Below are 25398 nucleotides of genomic sequence, written 5' to 3' on the forward strand. Positions count from 1 at the left end.
AACCCCATGGCTCAGCCTGCCCTTCCACATTCCACATTTAACTAACACCTACAGCTCAAAGTCAGACAAATAGGACTGAGTACGGCGCCCTGAGGAACCTCTCTGCCATTAGCGCACAATGGTGCCCTTGTGGTGGGAGCAGGAAGAGATGAGAGGAAGAGGAGGGAGGGAAAGATGACAAATGGAGGAAGAGGAGGAGAAGATGGGATGTAAAAAGTGTTAGAGGGAGGCAATTGGATGGTTCCAGCTCAAAGAGAAATATATGAAGAAATAGGAGAGAGAGAGAGAGAGAGAAATATATGAAGAAATAGAAGAGAGAGAAATATGAAGAAATAGGAGAGAGAAATATGAAGAAATAGGAGGAGAGAGAAATATATGAAGAAATAGGAGAGAGAGAAATATATGAAGAAATAGGAGAGAGAAACATATATGAAGAGATAGGAGAGAACGAGATATATATATAAAGAAAAAGTGAGATGGAGAGAAAATTAGGAAAAGATGAGGAGCGATAGGAGAGGCGTACATGGGCCCATGGCTAGTGCCAGCTGGAAGGAGGGGCTACTACCCTCTCCCATTCAGCAGCAGGACAGAGGGGGAGTACAATGAACCGCCTGATCGCCTGAATGCCAGCTCATTCTCCTAACCCTGCTCGTACTCTGACAATATGAGCTACCATTATGAAACAGTCCTACAGTGGCTTGTGAAATATAGTTTTCACCCCCTTGGCATTTTTCCAATTTTGTTGCCTTACAACCTGGAATTTAATTTTTGGGGGTTTGTATCATTTGATTTACACAACATGCCTACCACTTTGAAGATGCAAAATATGTTTTATTGTGAAACAAACAAGAAATAAGAAAACTTGAGCGTGCATAACTGTTCACCCCCCCAAAGTCAATACTTTGTAGAGCCACCTGTTGCAGCAATTACAACAGCAATTACAACAAGTCTCTGGGGTATGTCTCCACAAGCTTGGCACATCTAGCCACTGGGATTTTTTTCCCATTCTTCAAGGCAAAACTGCTCCAGCTCCTTCAAGTTGGATGGGTTCCCCTGGTGTACAGCGATCTTTAAGTCACACCACAGATTCTCAAATGGATTGAGGTCTGGGCTTTGACTAGGCCATTCCAAGATATTTAAATGTTTCTCCTTAAACCACTCGAGTGTTGCTTTAGCAGTATGCTTAGGGTCATGTCCTGCAGGAAGGTGAACCTCTATCCCAGTCTCAAATCTCTGGAAGACTGAAACAGGTTTTCCTCAAGAATTTCCCTGTATTTAGCGCCATCCACCATTCCTTCAATTCTGACCAGTTTCCCAGTCCCTGCCAATGAAAACCATCCCTACAGCATGATGCTGCCACCACCATGCTTCACTGTGGGGATGGTGTTCTCTAGGAAAAACTTCCTAGAAGGCAGTAACCTAGACAGAAACCTAGCACAGGGGGGTGGCCAGTTGTCTTGCATATGGAGTGGACAACTGGACAGAACATGCATTTATTCACATTTCAAATGCCGCAGTCTCTGGGATTTGCAATGGATTCAACCATGATATTGCCTTCCTATAGAAAACCTCATAACATCACTTCTGACATTTTTTCAGTGTAGAGGTCTCACTACAGACCCTGGTTCAAATCCAGGATGCATCGCATCCGGCCTTGATTGGGAGTCCCATAGGGTGGCGCACAATTGGCCGGGGTAGACCGTCATCGTAAATAAGAATTTGTTCTAAACTGACTTGCCTAGGTAAATAAAGGTAAATAAAATCTGAGCAACAATACTAATGAAGCCTGATTATGAACCTGAATTCTGCGAATGTCAGGTGAATATTTATTTCATTGCTATCCTCATTCAAGTCTGAGAGGCATGCATCCTCACTAAAATATTATATTAAGTCTGTCTTAGCCTCAGAAAGCACAGCGTACAATCCTCCTGTGAAGCTGATGGAGCTTACAAGAGGTATTTCAATTGTGTTTCACGCTGCAAAAAAACCAAAAATAAAGCAGAAAGCATGAAAGCATGAAAAATAAAGCAGAAAGCATGAAAGCATGAAAAATAAAGCAGAAAGCATGAAAGCATGAAAAATAAAGCAGAAAGCATGAAAGCATGAAAAATAAAGCAGAAAGCATGAAAGCATGAAAAATAAAGCAGAAAGCATGTCTGTTGTAGTGTGACAAAGTATACATCTTTCAGTATGTTTGCATTAAGGGAAAGGGGGATACCTAGTCAGTTTTACAACTGAATGCATTCAACTAAAATGTGTCTTCTGCATTTAAACCAACTCCTCTGGATCAGAGAGGCGCCCGGGGAAGAGTGGGTTAACTGCCTTGCTCAAGGGCTGAACGACAGATTTTTACCTTGTCAGCTCTGGGATTTGATCCAGCAACCTTTCGGTTACTGGCACAACACTCCTACCCGACACAGTCATGTCCTAGAAAATAATATTCACACATAATGTGAGGTGAAAATTTCATCAGCACAGACCAATGACTGGAAAGGATGTATTCTGTATTGAAAGAGACCCTTCATCTTGGTTTACTTGAGGGCAATTAAAGATAAAGGATTTCTTTCAATACATCATACACCCTTTCCGGTCATAGGTCTGTGCTGATGAGATGTTAACCTCACATTATGTGTGAATGTTATTTTCAAGGACACGACTGTGTCTGAATGAAAACATACTGAAATAATTATACTTCGTCACACCAAAACAACAAGTAGAGCAAGAAGTACAAATGTACAAACAAGTAGAAGGAAGAGTGCAAGCTAAACTTGTGACTGCCAACTCTCAAGTGATGGTTTGCCTGCATTAGATAAGGTAGGCTATAGCATGTAAATAGGTCATTTCAGCAAAGAAAAATACATTCTGAGTCATACATACAGCTTCACTCTGACAAAGAAACACAAACTAAAGAAAGACAGTCATTGTAGGCTTGCTGGTGCATGTCAGATGCACGCCAATTGATTTAATGTTTGTACGTACGGGTGCAACATTTTCCCGTGACTTTAAAGTCAAGTAAACAAAGCTAAAACATTAAACCATCGTCATACATTTTACCATACACTAATTTTCCTATTTGTAACCTTGATTCTTTACTTGATGCCATATTCACTCAGACAAAGAGAAAACAGGTGCAAGTTCTGTATTGGTGCAAACACTTCTCGTGTAAATCTGGACCATGTTTCCAGACATGCTCATTAGTTACCTTTTACACTGGTTTTCTGCCTTTCTTGCCGGTTGGTGCCAGTGCAGCGATCCAAACAATGTTATCAGAGCATTTTGGAGCAAGAGACTAACACTGTAGCAAGCCAATATATGAGAGCACATGCAACCAATCACATTTTAGGAAAAATGTGGGAGCAAATGCCGTCGTATTTTTTTAGCAGGCATGAAGATAAATCAATTAGTCAACCCAGGCCTAGATCCTGCCTAGGTCCACACAAACCCACACACACTTGGAGGCCCCAGGCAGGGGCCAGTCTGAGGCACCCCTCTCCTCACATTTTGTATGGAATGTATAGTGAAGACATCATTTAACTGTCAAATGCATTACCTTTTAATGTGCCATGAACACAACCATGATGTTTTCATCTGATTGTCAAACAAATTCATTTAAAAAAGTAGGTTACCTTCACATGTTCATCCAAAATCATTCCAGCATCTGAAGAGTGCACTGTGCACCCGCCAACTTTCCTTCAATTCGCAAGTGGCTGAAACTCTCTCACTGGAGAAAGAATCTGAGCGAGCGAAATAGCTCCCCTCTGTCTTACTACATGTAGCCCATGTATCTGATGCAGTCTGGCCAAAAAAAGTATGACAAGCCATAATCTTTTGTCCTGACAGCATCAGCTACAGCGCATTCTGAAAGTATTCAGAGCTGGCCGCCCAGCCAAATTGAGCAGTCGGGGGAGAAGGGCCGTGGTCAGAGAGATGACAAAGAACCTGGTGGTCACTCTGACAGAGCTCCAGAGTTCCAACCATCTCTGCAACACTCCATCAATCTGGCCTTTATGGTCGAGTGGTCAGACAGAAGCCAGTCCACAGTAAAAAGGCACGACAGCCAACTTGGAGTTTGCCAAAAGGCACCTAAAGGACTCTCAGACCATGAGAAACAAGATTCTCTGGTCTGATGAAACCAATATTGAACTCTTTGGCCTGAATGCCAACTGTCACATCTGGAAGACACCTGGCACCATCCCTACTGTGAAACATGGTGGTGGCAGCATCATGCTGTGGGGATGTTCTTTAGTGGCAGGGACTGGGAGACTAGTCAGGATCGAGGGAAAGATGAACAGAGCAAAGTACAGAGAGATCCTTGATGAAAACCTGCTCAGGACCTCAGATTGTCTTTTTGGAAGGTGAACCTTCGCCCCAAAGACCCTAAGCACACAGCCAAGACAATGCAGGAGTGGCTTTGGGACAAGTCTCTGAATGTCCTTGAGTGGCCCAGCCAGAGCCCGGACTGAAAATAGCTGTGCAGCAACGCTCCCCATCCAACCTGACAGAGCTTGAGAGGATCCGCAGAGAAGAATGAGGGTTCCATATGGTGCCGCTAGCTAGCTAGGGTTCTAGCTAGCGTTCTATTTGGTGCCGCTAGCTAGGGTTCTATTTGGCGCCGCTAGCTAGGGTTCTATTTGGACCCGCTAGCTAGGGTTCTATTTGGCGCTGCTAGCTAGGGTTCTATTTGGCGCTGCTTGCTAGGGTTCTATATGGCGCTGCTAACTAGGGTTCTATATGGCGCTGCTAGCTAGGGTTCCATATGATGCTGCTAGCTACGGTTCCATATGACGCTGCTAGCTAGGGTTCCATATGACGCTGCTAGCTAGGGTTCCAATGGCGCTGCTAACTAGGGTTCCATATGGTGCTGCTAGCTAGGGTTCCATATGGCGCTGCTAGCTAGGGTTCCAATGGCGCTGCTAACTAGGGTTCCATATGGTGCTGCTAGCTAGGGTTCCATATGACGCTGCTAGCTAGGGTTCCAATGGCGCTGCTAACTAGGGTTCCATATGGTGCTGCTAGCTAGGGTTCCATATGGCGCTGCTAGCTAGGGTTCCAAATGACGCTGCTAGCTAGGGTTCCAAATGACGCTGCTAGCTAGGGTTCCATATGACGCTGCTAGCTAGGGTTCCAATGGCGCTGCTAGCTAGGATTCCAAATGACGCTGCTAGCTAGGGTTCTATTTGGCACTGCTAGCTAGGGTTCTATTTGGCGTTGCCAGCTAGGGTTCTATATGGCGTTGCCAACAAGGGTTCTATATGGTGCTGCCAGCTAGGGTTCTATTTGGTGCTGCCAGCTAGGTTTCTATATGGCGTTGCCAACTAGGGTTCTATATGGCGCTGCTAGCTAGGGTTCTATTTGGCACTGCTATCTAGGGTTCTATATAAGAGGCATGCATCATCACTACAAGATACTATTGTGTCTGTCTAAGCCTCAGAAAGCGCAGCGCGTACTCTGTGAAGCTGATGGAGCTGACAAGAGGTATTTTTCACACTGCAAAATCACAAATAAAGCAGAAAGCATGTCTGTTGTAGTGTGACATCTTTCAGTATGTTTGCATTAAGACGGAGACACAGTCATGTCTTAGAAAATAACAAATAACATATTTTATGGACACAAACCTATGACCGGAAAGGGTGTATGATGTATTGAAATAGATCCTTTATCTTGGTTTACTTAGGAACCAAACACGTCTCTGACGCTTGTCTCTGAGTCTCAGATAGATTGGATGGTAGTAAGCAGTGATGGAGGTTTTGTCTATTGATCTGTGACTGAAACATTCCATACCATCCACACTATCCACATACCATCCACATACAACCCTCTCTTATCCAGGCTATCTGGGTAGATGGTAGATTGAAACATTCTAAGTACCATCCACATACAACCCTCTCATATCCAGGCTATTTGGGTAGATGGTAGATTGAAAGTGGATACTTCATTGGTGGAACTGCTCAATTTGAAAGCATCAAGCAACATGGAACAAAGAGACCATGGGACAATTAGAATGCACTCATAAATCAGTGCATATATCCGGTACATATTCCATTAGGTCCTTATTGGGGTGTAGTTGTATTATGGAATCAAGGGCCATCAGTGGCACAAATGATGAGTGGAATTGTAGAATAGGGAGTTAGAGACGGGAAAGAGACCGGTAAAGTGGTTTGAAGGGGATGAGGAGAGAAGAGCGAGAGAGAGAGAATAAAAGAGAGAAAGACAGATGGAGACGGAGAGAGAGGCAGAAAGAGAACAACAGATCATTTTCTCACTATGTTTGCATTCTGTTTTCCTTTGGGAACATTGCATTAAGCCTGATTGAGTGACACATTGCATGGTTATCTACATACTATCATTTGCATTATCATTACAAAGTGTGAGAGAGAAACAGGGAGAAACTTGGACAGAATGATGAGGTCATCAGTGTGGGACAATAGAATTAGAACTCACTCGAGGAAGCGGGTGATATACTGGCGGCTGCAGCGCGACCAGCTGGGGGTGGAGGTGCCATACAGGAGCTGTGGAGACATGATGAAAGGTCTTTTCCCAATCGGCTCACAGTCATTGCCGTTCCCATCATGCTGAATCCCAAAGCTGCGGCATAGAAGCACATCCCACAGAGAGAAGGGAGAGTGAGTGGGCCCTGCATGGACAATTTGACATGTATACAGATATATAGGAATATATAGACACACACACACACACACAACACACACACACACACACACACACAACACAGTGAGTGGACAACTATACAATATAATATCCATTCTCAAATATACAGTATACACCGACTGGACAAAACATTAGGAACACCTAACTAATGGATTGAAGTGGATTTAACAGGTGATATCAATAAGGGATCCTGGATTCACCAGGTCAATCCGTCATGGAAAGAACAGGCATTCCTAATATTTTGTCCACTCAATATATATACACACACAGCTGATGCAGTGTATATTGAGAGGCCACTGCCTAGACAGGCTGCCTAGACACACACTTGAATTAGCACACGTATGAACGTACACATTCACACAGTAGAGAGAGACCAAAGAGACAGACATGTACTGTATACACATCAAATGCTGCCAGAGCCTGCCTTGGAAACCGCACAAAATCCTTTGACAAACATGTCTGGCAGCAGTCTTGGTGTCTTTGTAGTGGGTAGCATAGCCCGCTAAGCTAATGCAACACGTTGCTTTCATCAGTCGCCGGACTTCCAGATCTCACACAAGCGTTAACCAACCCAGTCCCATTTACCCCCTATGGCCACTGAGCGGAGTATTTAGAAACCAATCTGAATCCCACTAGGGGGCTTAGCAATATATGGCACCAACAACCAATATCACAGCTTCACTCTGTGATGGTCTAAAGACTCCAAGGCGAGGGCTGAAGCCTCAAAGACGAGGCAAACTCACTTTTAATTGTATTTACATACCCTGTTGTTGTATGTAGTAAAGGGCCCCTTTCCAACAAATGCCTAAGTCAGTACTGGTTCAGTTAGAGCTCTTTAAAAAAGAAAGTGGGACACGTATAGAGACATGCTATACATTGACTGGAGTTGACCTCAACTACTATCAAACTCTATTAGGTTTTGCATTCATACACAGCATTGATAAGGTCCACTCCCTTTGAATTAAGGCTTTGACATTGACACTGATTAAACCTGACGGGGTGAGACGTTTGTCCCTAACGGAATAAACAGACGTATCTACAATCACCTTCATCCAAAAAGAGTGGACCTTCATTTTCTTATTGGGCATTTGGATCTACGCACCACATAGCGAATTAATTTAACTTGTGTGCTGCACGACTTGTTTTCTGACTTAACTAACTTGCATCACAGTATTCTAATTCTACACTATACTTCTATTGCTTGTCAAATGATTTTTTAATACTATTTACTTCTGAACTATAACCATAAAACATTTGCATAACTTAACATTAGTTTGAATGAGTACCATAGGAATACAGAGGTAGATGTTAAAAGTGGTCCTGCTCCTTGGCCAATCAAGCTACAAGACCAACTTAACATATATGTTCAAGCTATTTTAACATAAAATTATTTCAAACCTTTATCAACTATAATTATATAAAATGTGCATACAGTCATGGCCAAAAGTTGAGAATGACACAAAAATTTATTTTCACAAAGTCTGCTGCCTCAGTTTGTATGGTGGCAATTTGCATATACTCCAGAATGTTATGAAGTCATCAGATGAATTGCAATTAATTGCAAAGTCCATCTTTGCCATGCAAATGAACTGAATCCCCCTCCAAAATTCCACTGCACTTCAGCCCTGCCACAAAAGGACCAGCTGACATGTCAGTGATTCGCTCGTTAACACAGGTGTGAGTGTTGACGGGGACAAGGCTGGAGATCACGCTGTCATGTGGATTGAGTTCGAATAACAGACTGGAAGCTTCAAAAGGAGGGTGGTGCTTGGAATCATTGTCTTCCTCTGTCAACCATGGTTACCTGCAAGGTAACATGTGGAGTCATCATTGCTTTGCACAAAAAGGGCTCCACAGGCAAAGATATTGCTGCCAGTAAGATTGCACCTAAATCAACCATTTATCGGATCATCAAGGAGAGCGGTTGTTTGGGGCATCCGGAAAAAAGCTTGTCCGGAGAAGACAAGGTGAGCGCTACCATCAGTCCTACGTCATGCCAACAGTAAAGCATCCTGAGACCATTCATATATGGGGTTGCTTCTCAGCCAAGGGAGTGGGCTCACTCACAAATTTGCCTAAGAACACAGCCATGAATAAAGAATGGTACCAACACATCCTCCGAGAGCAACTTCTCCCAACCATCCAGGAACAGTTTGGTGACGAACAATGCCTTTTCCAGCATGATGGAGCACCTATAACTAAGTGGCTCAGGGAACAAACCATCGATATTTTGGGTCCATGGCCAGGAAACTCCCCAGAACTTAATCCCATTGAGAACTTGTGGTCAATCCTCAAGAGGCGGGTGGACAAAAACCCACAAATTCTGACAAACTCCAAGCATTGATTATGCAAGAATGGGCTGCCATCAGTCAGGATGTGACCCAGAAGTTAATTGACAGCATGCCAGGGCGGATTGCAGAGGTCTTGAAAAACAAGGGTCAACATTGCAAATATTGACTCTTTGCATCAACTTCATGTAATTGTCAATAAAAGCCTTTGACACTTATGAAATGCTTGTAATTATACTTCAGTATTCCATTGTAGCACCTGACCAAAATATCTAAAGACACTGAGGCAGCAAACTTTGTGGAAATTAATATTTGTTTCATTCTCAAAACGTTTGGCCACGGCTGACATTTGCATAAAATAACTCACCCCTCTACTGCTATTGACCCATAAAAACGCATTGAAAACAGATTCACTACATGCGTAAACAGATAGTCCTCAAATAAATATCAAAACGAAGTTTGTTCGAAGTGTGACATGAGAAAGATCAGGAAATTGTTTGTCACTAAAGCGTCTCCATATATACTGTACTTCCATTCATTTATTGTTGTCGGGTCTTGAGTCCTAGAGCAAAAACAACCCACATGTAAAAAGTGAAAAGTGAAAAGTTTGGACACACCTACTCATTTAAGAGTTTTTCTTTATTTTTACTATTTTCTACATTGTAGAATAATAGGGAAGACATCAAAACACACATAGAATAATGTAGTTATTTCATAGTTTTGATGTCTTCACTATTATTCTACAATGTAGAAAATAGTAAAAATAAAGAAAAACCCTTGAATGAGTAGGTGTGTCCAAACTTTTGACTGGAACTATACGTGTTGGTGAGAGTGTCACCTTTACACAGATGGGTCATATTAGTGTGTAGCCCCAACTATTGGGACGCTACAGACAGAAGTTGGCAGGTCGGTTGAACCGACTTCAGATGAGTCTTGTGTGGCCTGTGGTCGTCCTAGAGCAAAACAACCCACATGTACGTGTGAGTCTCATCTTTCCATTTTCAGTCTGACAAACACCGCTCTAGCTCTGTCACCTTTCACAGCAGATGTCTCCTGGTCTGATAAACACCGCTCTAGCTCTGTCACCTTTCACAGCAGATGGGATGTCTCCTGGTCTGATAAACACAGCTCTAGCTCTGTCACCTTTCACAGCAGATGGGATGTCTCCTGGTCTGATAAACACCGCTCTAGCTCTGTCACCTTTCACAGCAGATGTCTCCTGGTCTGATAAACACCGCTCTAGCTCTGTCACCTTTCACAGCAGATGTCTCCTGGTCTGATAAACACCGCTCTAGCTCTGTCACCTTTCACAGCAGATGGGATGTCTCCTGGTCTGATAAACACCGCTCTAGCTCTGTCACCTTTCACAGCAGATGTCTCCTGGTCTGATAAACACAGCTCTAGCTCTGTCACCTTTCACAGCAGATGGGATGTCTCCTGGTCTGATAAACACCGCTCTAGCTCTGTCACCTTTCACAGCAGATGTCTCCTGGTCTGATAAACACCGCTTTAGCTCTGTCACCTTTCACAGCAGATGCAGAAGTGTTACTTAAGTGGATGTGGTGGATTGAGACGCATCCAATGCAAAAACAACAACAGATCTCTAGCTGAAACTGACAGATGATTAAATGTGTTCTATTATGCTAATTAGACTTCAGCAGGGGGAGAGGACAGCGACCTTATGGGGTTTAAATCATTCAAGCTAGAGACACCAAACCAACTTTCTCATGTTCAGGCTATCCTAACTTCAAATTCTTTAAAATGTTTATCAACTATAACTATATAAACGTGCATTAATTAGCATAAAATAACTTATCCTATCCTATCCTGTCCTATCCTGTCCTGTCCCATCCCATCCCGTCCCATCCCGTCCCGTCCCATCCCGTCCCGTCCCATCCCGTCCCGTCCTATCCTATCCCATCCCATCCCATCCTATCCTATCAATCAATCCTTCACAAGCACAATACATTTTCTTTTTTTTAAACAGTTTTTCAAAATAAAGTACTTACAACCACATACCACAGTCAAAGTATCACCTAGCTATGTTAAGATGAATGCACAAATTATAAGTCTGATAATGACTACAATGTAAAAAATGTATTGTGCATTGTATTTGGCAAACGTGACAAATTACATTTGGAACAAAGTTTCTTCTGTTTGTGATTTTTTTTCTCAACTGCTTTTTCTGCTCAATAAAAGCACATCCTTGAAATTACGCTTCTCTCTCTCTCTCTCTCTCTCTCTCTCTCTCTCTCTCTCTCTCTCTCTCTCTCTCTCTCTCTCTCTCTCTCTCTCTCTCTCTCTCTCTCTCTCTCTCTCTCTCTCTCTCTCTCTCTCTCTCTCTCTCTCTCTCTCTCTCTCTCTCTCTCTCTCTCTCTCTCTCTCTCTCTCTCTCTCTCTCTCTCTCTCTCTCTCTCTCTCTCTCTCTCTCTCTCTCTCTCTCTCTCTCTCTCTCTCTCTCTCTCTCTCTCTAATCAAAATTGTATTAGTCCTGGATAATTTTGCTATTAAAGACCACAATAGAGATTTGTTTGTTTGTGTTCTTGAGTGTACTGCCATTGCATTTGTGTGTGGCTGTATATGCTTTTAATTTTCAAAATACTTATTTGAGAGGGGGATAATTTCATAGACAGATTCTGTTATTATTCACAAATGTCAATGTCATTGTGCCCACATCAACAATGTGTTTGTATCAATGCATTGGTGTTTGCCTGTATGTGTTTTTGATTGTCTAATTAGTTTAATTCCAAAGCCATAGTGTCTGCCTCAACAACAACATACCATGTTTCTAAAGCCATAGTGTCTGCCTCAACAACAACAGACCATGTTTCTAAAGCCATAGTGTCTGCCTCAACAACAACAGACCATGTTTCTAAAGCCATAGTGTCTGCCTCAACAACAACAGACCATGTTTCCAAAGCCATAGTGTCTGCCTCAACAACAACAGACCATGTTTCTAAAGCCATAGTGTCTGCCTCAACAACAACAGACCATGTTTCCAAAGCCATAGTGTCTGCCTCAACAACAACAGACCATGTTTCCAAAGCCATAGTGTCTGCCTCAACAACAACAGACCATGTTTCTAAAGCCATAGTGTCTGCCTCAACAACAACAGACCATGTTTCTAAAGCCATAGTGTCTGCCTCAACAACAACAGACCATGTTTCCAAAGCCATAGTGTCTGCCTCAACAACAACAGACCATGTTTCCAAAGCCATAGTGTCTGCCTCAACAACAACAGACCATATTTCCAAAGCCATAGTGTCTGCCTCAACAACAACAGACCATGTTTCTAAAGCCATAGTGTCTGCCTCAACAACAACAGAACACTGAGGACAAAGCCATAGTGTCTGCCTCAACAACAACAGACCATGTTTCTAAAGCCATAATGTCTGCCTCAACAACAACAGAACACTGAGGACAAAGCCATAGTGTCTGCCTCAACAACAACAGACCATGTTTCTAAAGCCATAGTGTCTGCCTCAACAACAACAGACCATGTTTCCAAAGCCATAGTGTCTGCCTCAACAACAACAGACCATGTTTCTAAAGCCATAGTGTCTGCCTCAACAACAACAGACCATGTTTCCAAAGCCATAGTGTCTGCCTCAACAACAACAGACCATGTTTCCAAAGCCATAGTGTCTGCCTCAACAACAACATACCATGTTTCTAAAGCCATAGTGTCTGCCTCAACAACAACAGAACACTGAGGACAAAGCCATAGTGTCTGCCTCAACAACAACAGACCATGTTTCCAAAGCCATAGTGTCTGCCTCAACAACAACAGACCATATTTCCAAAGCCATAGTGTCTGCCTCAACAACAACAGACCATGTTTCCAAAGCCATAGTGTCTGCCTCAACAACAACAGACCATGTTTCTAAAGCCATAGTGTCTGCCTCAACAACAACAGACCATATTTCCAAAGCCATAGTGTCTGCCTCAACAACAACAGACCATGTTTCCAAAGCCATAGTGTCTGCCTCAACAACAACAGACCATGTTTCCAAAGCCATAGTGTCTGCCTCAACAACAACAGACCATGTTTCTAAAGCCATAGTGTCTGCCTCAACAACAACAGACCATATTTCCAAAGCCAGTGTCTGCCTCAACAACAACAGACCATGTTTCCAAAGCCATAGTGTCTGCCTCAACAACAACAGACCATGTTTCCAAAGCCATAGTGTCTGCCTCAACAACAACAGACCATGTTTCCAAAGCCATAGTGTCTGCCTCAACAACAACAGACCATGTTTCCAAAGCCATAGTGTCTGCCTCAACAACAACAGACCATGTTTCCAAAGCCATAGCGTCTGCCTCAACAACAACAGAACACTGAGGACAAAGAACATCATTAATAGGTTCTAAAGGGGTGGAGGGACCAGAGCAATGTCCCATGGTATCACATTCCACAGCTCCTCTTTCATTCAGGTGCGCATTGAATGCTTATCAAATACTTAACATGTTGCATTCCCTCTGCCACACATTATAACTAAGCGACACAAGGGTGGGGTGGGCGGTACAGAAATCCAACACCTGCCTGTTATTATTATTTCATTAGGATATGTTCTCCATGGGTGTTTGTGTACAATGTATCCTAATTGAAGGTGTCTGGGAACAATGCATTGTCATTACTGATGGTATTTGGGGACAATGTATTTGTATAGCTGTGTTTGTCAGCAGGGTATTTATAAGGCTGGACCTAAAACATGAAAGAACCACCTATTTTTGTTCATCACATCACACAATGGAGATGAAACACCATGCGGATTACTCTACGGCTGCGTTTAGACAGGCAGCCCAAATCTGATATTTTTTTCACTAATTGGTCATTTGACCAATCAGATCAGCTCTGACAAAGATCTGATGTAAATAGATCTGATGTGATTGGTCAAAGACCAACTAGTGGGAAAAATATCAGAAGTGGGCTGCCTGTGCGACGCCTGTGTAACACGAATCAATTTGGACAATTTCTGTTGCAGCAAGTTGCAAGCTGTGACATCTCAAGCGACCTTGCTGATACACAAAGGCAAAGCAATTCAAACAGAACATGCAATCCTTTCATACATCACATAATTTTTCATAAATTATTTGTTTATCCAAATGTTTGATAATTGTAACAGCATTGATATAGACAAAATTCTGGCTGTAAAATGTAGCTAGCCAAAATGTTGTCTATTTACCAACCATGCTAGCTAGCTAACCAAGATAGCGACGAGCTAAGCTAGCTAGTGCAGTTCTTGTTGTACAATTTCATTTGAAACTGGACAGGGAAAAGTCTGAGTTCACTTATAAAATTACATTTATTAGGCCTCCTGAGTGGCGCAGCGGTCTAAGGCACTGCATCGTGGTGCTTGAGGCGTCATTACAGACCCAGGTTCGATCCAAGGCTGTATTACAGCCGGCCATGACCGGGAAACCCATGAGGCGGCGCACAATCGGACTAGCATCGTCCTGGTTAGGGGAGGGTTTGGCCGGCCGGGAAGTCTTTGTCCCATTGCACTCTAGCGACTCTGTGGCGGGCTGGGCGCCTGCAAGCTGACTTCGGTTGCCAGGTGTACAGTGTTTCCTCCGACACATTGGTGCGGCTGGCTTCCGGGTTAAGCAAGCATTGTGTAAAGAAGCAGTGCAGCTTAGCAGGGTTGTGTTTCGGAGGACGCATTGGCTCTCGACCTTCGCTGCTCCCGAGTCTGTACTACCAATAGGATATCACGAAAAAGGGGTAAAAGTAAAAAAATGAATAGAAAATAAACATGACAACTGGAACGGAACGATATGACGAGTCATGTAAACTTGTTTCTGCTTACTGACTGGACATTGTATCCAGTCAGTTTCTATCTCGTGATGATTCAATGCAACTATGTTGCAGGCAGTTTGAGGGTGACAGGTGGACATTAATTGCATCCAGGTTGCTTCGTATGACATCAGCTTTAGTGTGAAGAACTCAATATCTGAGTAGGTTGGCGCATGTGGTTTACTGTACGTGTGAAGAACAATATCTTAGTGTGATGTTGTCAACAAAGAAGATCAAAAGGTGTTGGATAACTGTAATTGGTAGCAGAGAGACATGAGATATCAGACAGAAGCTTTAAAGCTTTGTTTGGGCCACCTGGGTCTGTTTTTCCTCTTTGCAATCTTCCAAAATAGAAGCCATTTTTGGTGTAGAGCACACCACCTCACTTCAACCTGGATAATTGGGTAAAATTTGGTGTGAGACGTTGGATAAATGAGATTCACTCACTCAAAAAATACAGCTAAAATGTTGTTGAATTTCCAATGTGTTATCACTATTCTATCAACCATCTAAAAGCACAACCAATTACAATGGAAAAGTTGTCACCCAAATGTCTATCCCTGCGCTTCAACCACTTAAAAGGACAGCAAAGCTCAAATGGAAATACAATGTCAGATATGTTATTTATTTATACAACAGATTGCGTTATCAAAACTAAATGCATGCTATTCAATCGATCGCTGCCCGCACCTGCTCGCCTGTCCAGCATCACTACTCTCGACGGCTCTGACTTAGAATATGTGGACAACTACAAATACCTGGGTGTCTGGTTAGACTGAAAACTCTCCTTCCAGACTCACATTAAGCATCTCCAATCCAAAATTAAATCTAGAATTGGCTTCTTATATCGCAACAAAGCATCCTTCACTCATGCTGCCAAACATACCCTTGTTAAACTGACCATCCTACCGATCCTCGACTTCAGTGATGTCATCTATAAAATAGCATCCAACACTCTACTCAACAAACTGGATGCAGTCTATCACAGTGCCATCCGTTTTGTCACCAAAGCCCCATACACTACCCACCATTGCGACTTGTACGCTCTCGTTGGCTGGCCCTCGCTTCATACTCGTCGCCAAACCCTCTGGCTACAGGTTATCTACAAATCTCTGCTAGGTAAAGCCCCGCCTTATCTCAGCTAACTGGTCACCATAGCAGCACCCACTCGTAGCACGCGCTCCAGCAGGTATATCTCACTGGTCACCCACAAAGCCAATTCCTCCCTTGGTCGTCTTTCCTTCCAGTTCTCTGCTGCCCATGACTGGAACGAATTACAAAAATCTCTGAAGCTGGAGACTCACATCTCCATCACTAGCTTTAAGCACCAGCTGTCAGAGCAGCTTACAGATCACTGCACCTGTACATAGCCCATCTGTAAACAGCCCATCTATCTACCTCATCCCCATACTGGTATTTATTTATTTTGCTCCTTTGCACCCCATTATCTCTACCTGCACATTCATCTTCTGCCGATCTACCATTCCAGTGTTCAATTGCTATATTGTAATTACTTTGCCACCATGGCCTATTTATTTCCTTAACTTACCTCCTTTGCACTCACTGTATATAGACTTTTTGTTTTCTTTTGTTCTACTGTATTATTGACTGTATGTTTTGTTTATTCCATGTGTAACTCTGTGTTGTTGTATGTGTTGAATTGCTACGCTTTATCTTGGCCAGGTCGCAGTTGCAAATGAAAACGTGTTCTCAACTAGCCTACCTGGTTAAATAAAGGTGTTCTCAACTAGCCTACCTGGTTAAATAAAGGTGTTCTCAACTAGTCTACCTGGTTAAATAAAGGTGTTCTCAACTAGCCTACCTGGTTAAATAAAGGTGTTCTCAACTAGCCTACCTGGTTAAATAAAGGTGTTCTCAACTAGCCTACCTGGTTAAATAAAGGTGTTCTCAACTAGCCTACCTGGTTAAATAAAGGTGTTCTCAACTAGCCTACCTGGTTAAATAAAGGTGTTCTCAAATAGCCTACCTGGTTAAATAAAGGTGTTCTCAACTAGCCTACCTGGTTAAATAAAGGTGTTCTCAACTAGCCTACCTGGTTAAATAAAGGTGTTCTCAACTAGCCTACCTGGTTAAATAAAGGTGTTCTCAACTAGCCTACCTGGTTAAATAAAGGTGTTCTCAACTAGCCTACCTGGTTAAATAAAGGTGTTCTCAACTAGCCTACCTGGTTAAATAAAGGTGTTCTCAACTAGCCTACCTGGTTAAATAAAGGTGTTCTCAACTAGCCTACCTGGTTAAATAAAGGTGTTCTCAACTAGCCTACCTGGTTAAATAAAGGTGTTCTCAACTAGCCTACCTGGTTAAATAAAGGTGTTCTCAACTAGCCTACCTGGTTAAATAAAGGTGTTCTCAACTAGCCTACCTGGTTAAATAAAGGTGTTCTCAACTAGTCTACCTGGTTAAATAAAGGTGTTCTCAACTAGCCTACCTGGTTAAATAAAGGTGTTCTCAACTAGCCTACCTGGTTAAATAAAGGTGTTCTCAACTAGCCTACCTGGTTAAATAAAGGTGAAATATTTTTTTTTTTTTAAATCACTGTGCTTCATCTAATAGTAGAACCAAATGACCTGGATTACAGTTGAGATTACATTAAAAAGTATTACATTAAAAAGTGATCAATACTGTTGGAGATTCTGGTCAGATTATTACAGGAATTGTGAAGATTTACACCTGACCTGCGATGACCTATTCATGCCATCTTGAACACACACACTTTATATGATTACATAGGTGTCACACTCTGACCATGATTTGCATTGTTTGTTTCTATGTTTTGTTTGGTCAGGGTGTGATATGAGTGGGCATTCTATGTTGTATGTCTAGTTTGTCTATTTCTATGTGTTTTGGCCTGATATGGTTCTCAATCAGTGGCAGGTGTTTGTCGTTGTCTCTCATTGGGAACCATATTTAGGCAGCCTGTTTTGTATTGTGGTTGGTGAGTTATTGTCTATGTGATGTTGCATGTTAGCACTCATTTTCTATAGCTTAGTTAGTTTAGTGTCCTTTGTGTTTTTCCGTCTTATCATTAAATCATGCATTCACACCACGCTGCGCTTTGGTCTCCTCAATACAACGATCGTGACAATAGGAAGACATTTCTATAGTTGCAGTAACCTCACAATGTGGACATGGATGTGTTACTAATTTTAAGGTTGATTGTTACATTAGGTTGTAACGCAAGGCCATTTTACAAAAGTAATATTGAATTGTATTTGGTTGACAAGGCATCAAAATATTAACATTTAAAGAAGATGAATCTGTTGCAGGGGTAGTTCCATCTGAGCCACTGGCTTAATCATATTCTTTAACTGAGTTGAAGACGTGAATCCAACATCATTTGTGAACTTGTTGACAAGTTAATAGGATTGTTATTGTATTTCAAAAGTGATATTGACTCGTTTGGTTGTCAACAAAACCAAATATCAACATTGGAAGGAGATGCATCTTCTGTTTGGATAGTTCCATCTGTGCCAGTGACTTAGTCTGGCTTGAACTCCAGTTTGTCTACAAATTATTAATTGATATGTTGGATTCGAATCTCCATCTTGACTGAAAATCTAAGTTAAAGAATAGGACTGAATCAAACCAAACTTGAACAAATTTGAACTGATTTAGCTTTTTGATTTTTTTTAACTTGGATAGCCAGACTAAGTCAGTTGCAAAGATGGAACTAGACAAGCGGACAATGAAACCCCTTCAAATGTTGATATTTGGTTGCGTTAACAACCAAACAACTCACTAAATATAATTCCATTTTAAACCAACCAGAGCGTGAAATCCTAGTCCTATGTATTGTCGATGTTTAGTTGAATTCTGGGTTCAATTGAAAAAAATAGCTGTTGATGACTTTGCAAATGCTATTTTGGTCTCAATAGAATCATTGAAGATATGAGTGATAAAGTATGGTCACATTTAATTTACACTGTTAAACCTACTCTATGGAATTAGTTCGATAGCAACAGTAAATCTATTTAGTTTTTAAGTGGAGATCTCAACAATCATTCCCAGGATAGCACATTGGTAATAGTCAGTGACAATTATCCTAGCTAAACTGGGCTTGGTTAAAACCCTGGATTAGAATCCAAAGGGCAGCTTGTAGATAGATCAATTCTCCAGTAGGAGGTGCTGCACAGCCTATTGTTTTTTTTCTTCTGATAGCGGAAATAAAATTGAAGAGCTGACGTTGTTTTAGAAAAGGTACACATTCAATATATTTATATGTTTGAATATGTTGAAATTTGGTTACCATGATAACATAATCCTGTGGTTGAAATTTCAACCTCTATACAAATTGCCGTTGATTACTTTTTTCACATCCAATATATTTTTCACGTAGATTCCATATCACAATAAGTTGACAAATTACGTTGAAAAAACATTGATTCAACCAGTTTGTGCCCAGTGGGTACTCATCACTGGAAACAACTTTGAATTGGCTGTATCACCGCCTGGTACGGCAACTGCACCGCCCTCAACCGCAAGGCTCTCCAGAGGGTAGTGCGGTCTGCAAAACGCATCACCGGGGGCAAACTACCTGCCCTCCAGGACACCTACACCACCCGATGTCACAGACAGGCCGAAAAGATCATGAAGAACAACAACCACCCGAGCCACTGCCTGTCCACCACGCTATCATCCAGAAGGCGAGGTCAGTACAGGTGCATCAAATCTGGGGCCGAGAGACTGAAAAACAGCTTCTATTTCAAGGCCACTGTTAAACAGCCATCACTAACATAGAGAGGCTGCTGCCAACATACTGACCCAAATCACTGGCCACTTTAATAAATGGATTTAACAAAATTTATCACTATTCACTTTAAATAATGCCACTTTAATAATGTTTACATATCCTACATTACTCATCTCATATATACTGTATTTCATACCATCTATTTCAACTTGCCTATGCCACACGGCCATCACTCATCCATTTATATATATGTACATATTCGTATTCCATCCCTTTAGATTTGTGTGTATTAGGTAGTTGTTGTGAATTTGTTAGATTACTTGTTAGATATTACTGCGTGGTCGGAACTAGAAGCACAAGCATTTCGCTACACTCGAATTAACATCTGCTAACCATGTGTTTGTGACAAACAAAATTGGATTTGATTTGAGTGGGTAGAATGTGTTCGCTGGTTGAACAAAAACATGAAATATGCAGTGGGGAAGAAATAGTGTAGTTTAAATGAGATGTTCTCTGTATGTTTAGCTAGTAAGTTGATGATTTAGTGAATCCCTGGGCACATTGACAGGACATTTTTTTTTTTTTGCAAAAGCAGAATTTAAATATCGTATATATGATAATGTTATGCATTTAAATGCATTAAACATCGAAGTGCTCGTAAACAGAGGGCAGAGAATATTCCATGTGCAAATCCAATACCCACTCTGATGCACTAATCATGAATTAATTGGGTGTTTTGTTCTGTAAACTAATCTATTCCTAGAAAATTGACTAAATATATGTGAGTATATTTAATTAATAATTAAAATACTGTCGCAGTAAGGACCATTTTGTGCCACTGCAAATCAGTTCATGAAGAATAAACTGTAAGCAGATAATTCATTAATTGTCAAATCTCGACATCAAGCCATTCAAATATGACATTAATGTTCTTCTTGATTGATAGTCCCAGACACTCAACACACAACGCACACAGTGCCTTCAGAAAGCATTCAAACCCCTCGACTTATTCCACATTTTGTTGTGTTACAGCCTCAGTTAAAAAAAGGACTAAATATATTTTTTCTCACCCAGTCTACACACAGTACCCCATAATTACAAATTGAAAAAACATGTTTTTAGACATTTTTGCAAATTTATTGGAAATAAAATACAGAAATAACAAATTAACATAAGTATTCACAACTCTTTGCTATGACACTCCAAATGTAGCTTCCTTTGAACATCCTTGAGATGTCACTACAACTTGATTGGAGTCCACCTGTGGCCACCAATAGTTTGGACTTGATTTAGTGCACGTCAGAGCAGAATCTATACCATTAAGTCCAAGGAACTGTCTGTAGATCTTAGAGAGAGAACTGTGATGAGACATAAAGTAAGCACCAAAAGTATTGGGACAGTGACAAACGTGTTGTTGTTTAGGCTCTGTACTCCAGCACTTTGGATTTAAAATGATATAATGCCTATGAGGTCAACCCCCCCAATACATTCTAACCTCTCAACATTTCTATTACAACCTGGGAGGTTGGCATTTTTGGGAGGGTATGATATTTGTGCTAACCTTCCAGGTTTTAATTGAAATGTTGAGAGGTTAGAATGTCGTGGGGGTTTGACCTCATAGTCCTCGTATAATTTTAAATCCAACGTGCTGGAGTAGAGAGTCAAAACAACACGTGTCACCGTTCCAATAGTTTTGGAGCTCACGGTATATCTGAGGAAGGGTATCAAATATTTTCTAGATTGTTGAAGTTTCCAAGAGCACAATGGTCTCCATCATTGTGTAATTGAAAAAAAAATATGGAACTACCCAGACTCTGCATAGAGCTGGCCATCCAACCAAACTGAGCAACCGGGCAAGAAGAACCTTGGTCAGGGAGGTGACCAAAAACCCAATAACCCAATAACCACTGACAGAACTACAGAGTTCATTGGCTGAGATGGGAGAGCCTGTCAGAAGGACACTAGTCTCTACAGCAATTGATCAATCTGGGCTTTATGGTAGAGTGGACAGATGGAAGCCACTCCTGAGGAAAAGGCACATGACAGCACGTCTGGAGTTTCCTAAAAGGCACTTGAAAGATTCAGATAAGGCAAAAGATTATGTGGTCTGATGGGACAAAAATGTAACTATTTGGCCTGAATACAAAGGGATATATCTGGATAAAACCAGGCACAGCTCATCACCCTTCTAACACCATCCCTTACGTGAATCATGGCGGTGGTAGCATCATGCTATGGGGATGCTTTTCAGCAGCAGGGACTGAGAGACTGGTCATGATAGAGGGAACAATGATTGAGCCAAATACAGGAACATCCTTGGTAAGATGCTACTTCAGAGTGCAAACAACCTTAGACTGGTGCAAATATTTACATTCCAACAGGACAATGACCCCAAGCATACAGCCAAAGCAACGCTAGAATAGTTTCAGAACAAGAATGGGAAAGTCCTTTAGTGGCTCAGCCAAAGCCCAGACTTGAATCCCATTGAAAATCTGTGGAAAAACTTGAAGACGGCTGTTCACCGCCGCTCCTCATCTAACTTAAGAGTTTGAAAAAATCCCCAAATCCAGTTGTGCAAAGCTGATCCAGACATACCCAAGACGACTCAAAGCTGATCCAGACATACCCGAGACGACTCAAAGCTGACCCAGACATACCCGAGACGACTCAAAGCTGACCCAGACACATACCCGAGACGACTCAAAGCTGACCCAGACACATACCCGAGACGACTCAAAGCTGACCCAGACACATACCCGAGACGACTCAAAGCTGACCCAGACACATACCCGAGACGACTCAAAGCTGACCCAGACACATACCCAAGACGACTCAAAGCTGACCCAGACACATACCCGAGACGACTCAAAGCTGACCCAGACACATACCCAAGACGACTCAAAGCTGACCCAGACACATACCCAAGACGACTCAAAGCTGACCCAGACACATACCCAAGATGACTCAAAGCTGATCCTGACATACCCAAGACGACTCAAAGCTGACCCAGACACATACCCAAGACGACTCAAAGCTGACCCAGACACATACCCAAGATGACTCAAAGCTGATCCTGACATACCCAAGACGACTCAAAGCTGATCCAGACACATACCCAAGACGACTCAAAGCTGATCCTGACACATACCCAAGACGACTCAAAGCTGTAATCGCTGCCAAAAGTGCTTCTACAAAGTATTGACTAAGGGATGTGAATACTTAAGCAAACTAGATATTTATGTAATAACAAATGTATAAAAACATGTTTTTGCATTGTCAATATGGGGCATTGTGTGTAGATGGGTGAGGATTTCTATATTTTTTTATCCGTTTAAAAATGTGGAATACTTTGTGAAGGCACTGTAACACTTAACATTCAACCAATAATCACAGAAGAGATGGCAAATCAAACACATCCAACCAAGTGACACATCCAACCATGTGACACATCCAACCATGTGACAAGACCATGTGACAAGACCATGTGACAAGACCATGGAGAATAAGAGCACCTCCTCCCAGCTGCCCACTGCACTGAAGCTAGGAAACACTGTCACCACCGATAAATCCGCAATAATTGAGAAATTCAATAAGCCTTTTTCTATGGCTGGCCATGCTTTCCACCTGGCTAACCCAACAGCCCTGCACCCCTCACTGCAACTTGCCCAAGCCTCCCCATTTCTCCTTCACCCAAATCCAGATAGCTGATGTTCTGAAAGAGCTGCAAAATCTGGACCCCTACAAATCAGCAGGGCTAGACAATCTGGACCCTCTCTTCCTAAAATGATCCTCCGAAATTGTTGCAACCCCTTTTACTAGCCTGTTCAACCTCTCTTTTGTATTGTCTGAGATCCCCAAAGATTGGAAAGCTGCCGCTGTCATCCCCCTCTTCAAAGGGGGAGACACTCTAGACCCACTCTGCTACAGACCTACAGTGCCTTGCGAAAGTATTCGGCCCCCTTGAACTTTGCGACCTTTTGCCACATTTCAGGCTTCAAACATAAAGATATAAAACTGTATTTTTTTGTGAAGAATCAACAACAAGTGGGACACAATCATGAAGTGAAACGACATTTATTGGATATTTCAAACTTTTTTAACAAATCAAAAACTGAAAAATTGGGCGTGCAAAATTATTCAGCCCCCTTAAGTTAATACTTTGTAGCGCCACCTTTTGCTGCGATTACAGCTGTAAGTCGCTTTGGGTATGTCTCTATCAGTTTTGCACATCGAGAGACTGAAATTTTTTCCCATTCCTCCTTGCCAAACAGCTCGAGCTCAGTGAGGTTGGATGGAGAGCATTTGTGAACAGCAGTTTTCAGTTCTTTCCACAGATTCTCGATTGGATTCAGGTCTGGACTTTGACTTAGCCATTCTAACACCTGGATATGTTTATTTTTGAACCATTCCATTGTAGATTTTGCTTTATGTTTTGGATCATTGTCTTGTTGGAAGACAAATCTCCGTCCCAGTCTCAGGTCTTTTGCAGACTCCATCAGGTTTTCTTCCAGAACGGTCCTGTATTTGGCTCCATCCATCTTCCCATCAATTTTAACCATCTTCCCTGTCCCTGCTGAAGAAAAGCAGGCCCAAACCATGATGCTGCCACCACCATGTTTGACAGTGGGGATGGTGTGTTCAGCTGTGTTGCTTTTACGCCAAACATAACGTTTTGCATTGTTGCCAAAAAGTTCCATTTTGGTTTCATCTGACCAGAGCACCTTCTTCCACATGTTTGGTGTGTCTCCCAGGTGGCTTGTGGCAAACTTTAAACAACACTTTTTATGGATATCTTTAAGAAATGGCTTTCTTCTTGCCACTCTTCCATAAAGGCCAGATTTGTGCAATATACGACTGATTGTTGTCCTATGGACAGAGTCTCCCACATCAGCTGTAGATCTCTGCAGTTCATCCAGAGTGATCATGGGCCTCTTGGCTGCATCTCTGATCAGTCTTCTCCTTGTATGAGCTGAAAGTTTAGAGGGATGGCCAGGTCTTGGTAGATTTGCAGTGGTCTGATACTCCTTCCATTTCAATATTATCGCTTGCACAGTGCTCCTTGGGATGTTTAAAGCTTGGGAAATCTTTTTGTATCCAAATCCGGCTTTAAACTTCTTCACAACAGTATCTCGGACCTGCCTGGTGTGTTCCTTGTTCTTCATGATGCTCTCTGCGCTTTTAACGGACCTCTGAGACTATCACAGTGCAGGTGCATTTATACGGAGACTTGATTACACACAGGTGGATTGTATTTATCATCATTAGTCATTTAGGTCAACATTGGATCATTCAGAGATCCTCACTGAACTTCTGGAGAGAGTTTGCTGCACTGAAAGTAAAGGGGCTGAATAATTTTGCACGCCCAATTTTTCAGTTTTTGATTTGTTAAAAAAGTTTGAAATATCCAATAAATGTCGTTCCACTTCATGATTGTGTCCCACTTGTTGTTGATTCTTCACAAAAAAATACAGTTTTATATCTTTATGTTTGAAGCCTGAAATGTGGCAAAAGGTCGCAAAGTTCAAGGGGGCCGAATACTTTCGCAAGGCACTGTATATCTATCCTACTCTGCCTTTCTAAGGTCTTCGAAAGCCAAGTTAACAAACAGATCACCGACCATTTCGAATCCCACCGTACCTTCTCCGCTATGCAATCTGGTTTCCAAGCTGGTCATGGGTGCACCTCTGCCACGTTCAAGGTCCTAAACGATATCATAACCGCCATCGATAAGAGACAATACTGTGCAGCTGTATTCATCGACCTGGCCAAGGATTTAGACTCTTGTCAATCACCACATTCTTATCGGCAGACTCTTGGTTTCTCAAATGACTGCCTCGCCTGGTTCACCAACTACTTCTCAGACTACTTCAGTGTGTCAAATCGGAGGGCCTGTTGTCCGGACCTCTGGCAGTCTCTAGGGGGGTGCCACAGGGTTC

At 42.1% G+C, this 25398-nt stretch overlaps 1 protein-coding gene and 1 pseudogene across 1 annotated transcript in view; one reads left to right on the forward strand and one right to left on the reverse strand.

Moving 5' to 3' along the window:
* The window catches only part of adamts7 (ADAM metallopeptidase with thrombospondin type 1 motif 7), a 172360-nt gene that overhangs the window by 116211 nt on the left and 30751 nt on the right, over nucleotides 1-25398 (reverse strand). The window contains exon 8 of the mRNA XM_090223052.1: nucleotides 6442-6585. Coding sequence (XP_090079178.1) covers nucleotides 6442-6585 — 144 coding nt within the window. The remainder of the gene's footprint in view (nucleotides 1-6441; nucleotides 6586-25398) is intronic.
* Nucleotides 21059-22425, forward strand: LOC149971474 (uncharacterized; annotated as a pseudogene).

This window comes from Oncorhynchus mykiss, chromosome 26, assembly GCF_057628025.1.
Source record: "Oncorhynchus mykiss isolate SJ-2025 chromosome 26, ASM5762802v1, whole genome shotgun sequence".
Classification (NCBI taxonomy): Eukaryota; Metazoa; Chordata; class Actinopteri; order Salmoniformes; family Salmonidae; genus Oncorhynchus; species Oncorhynchus mykiss.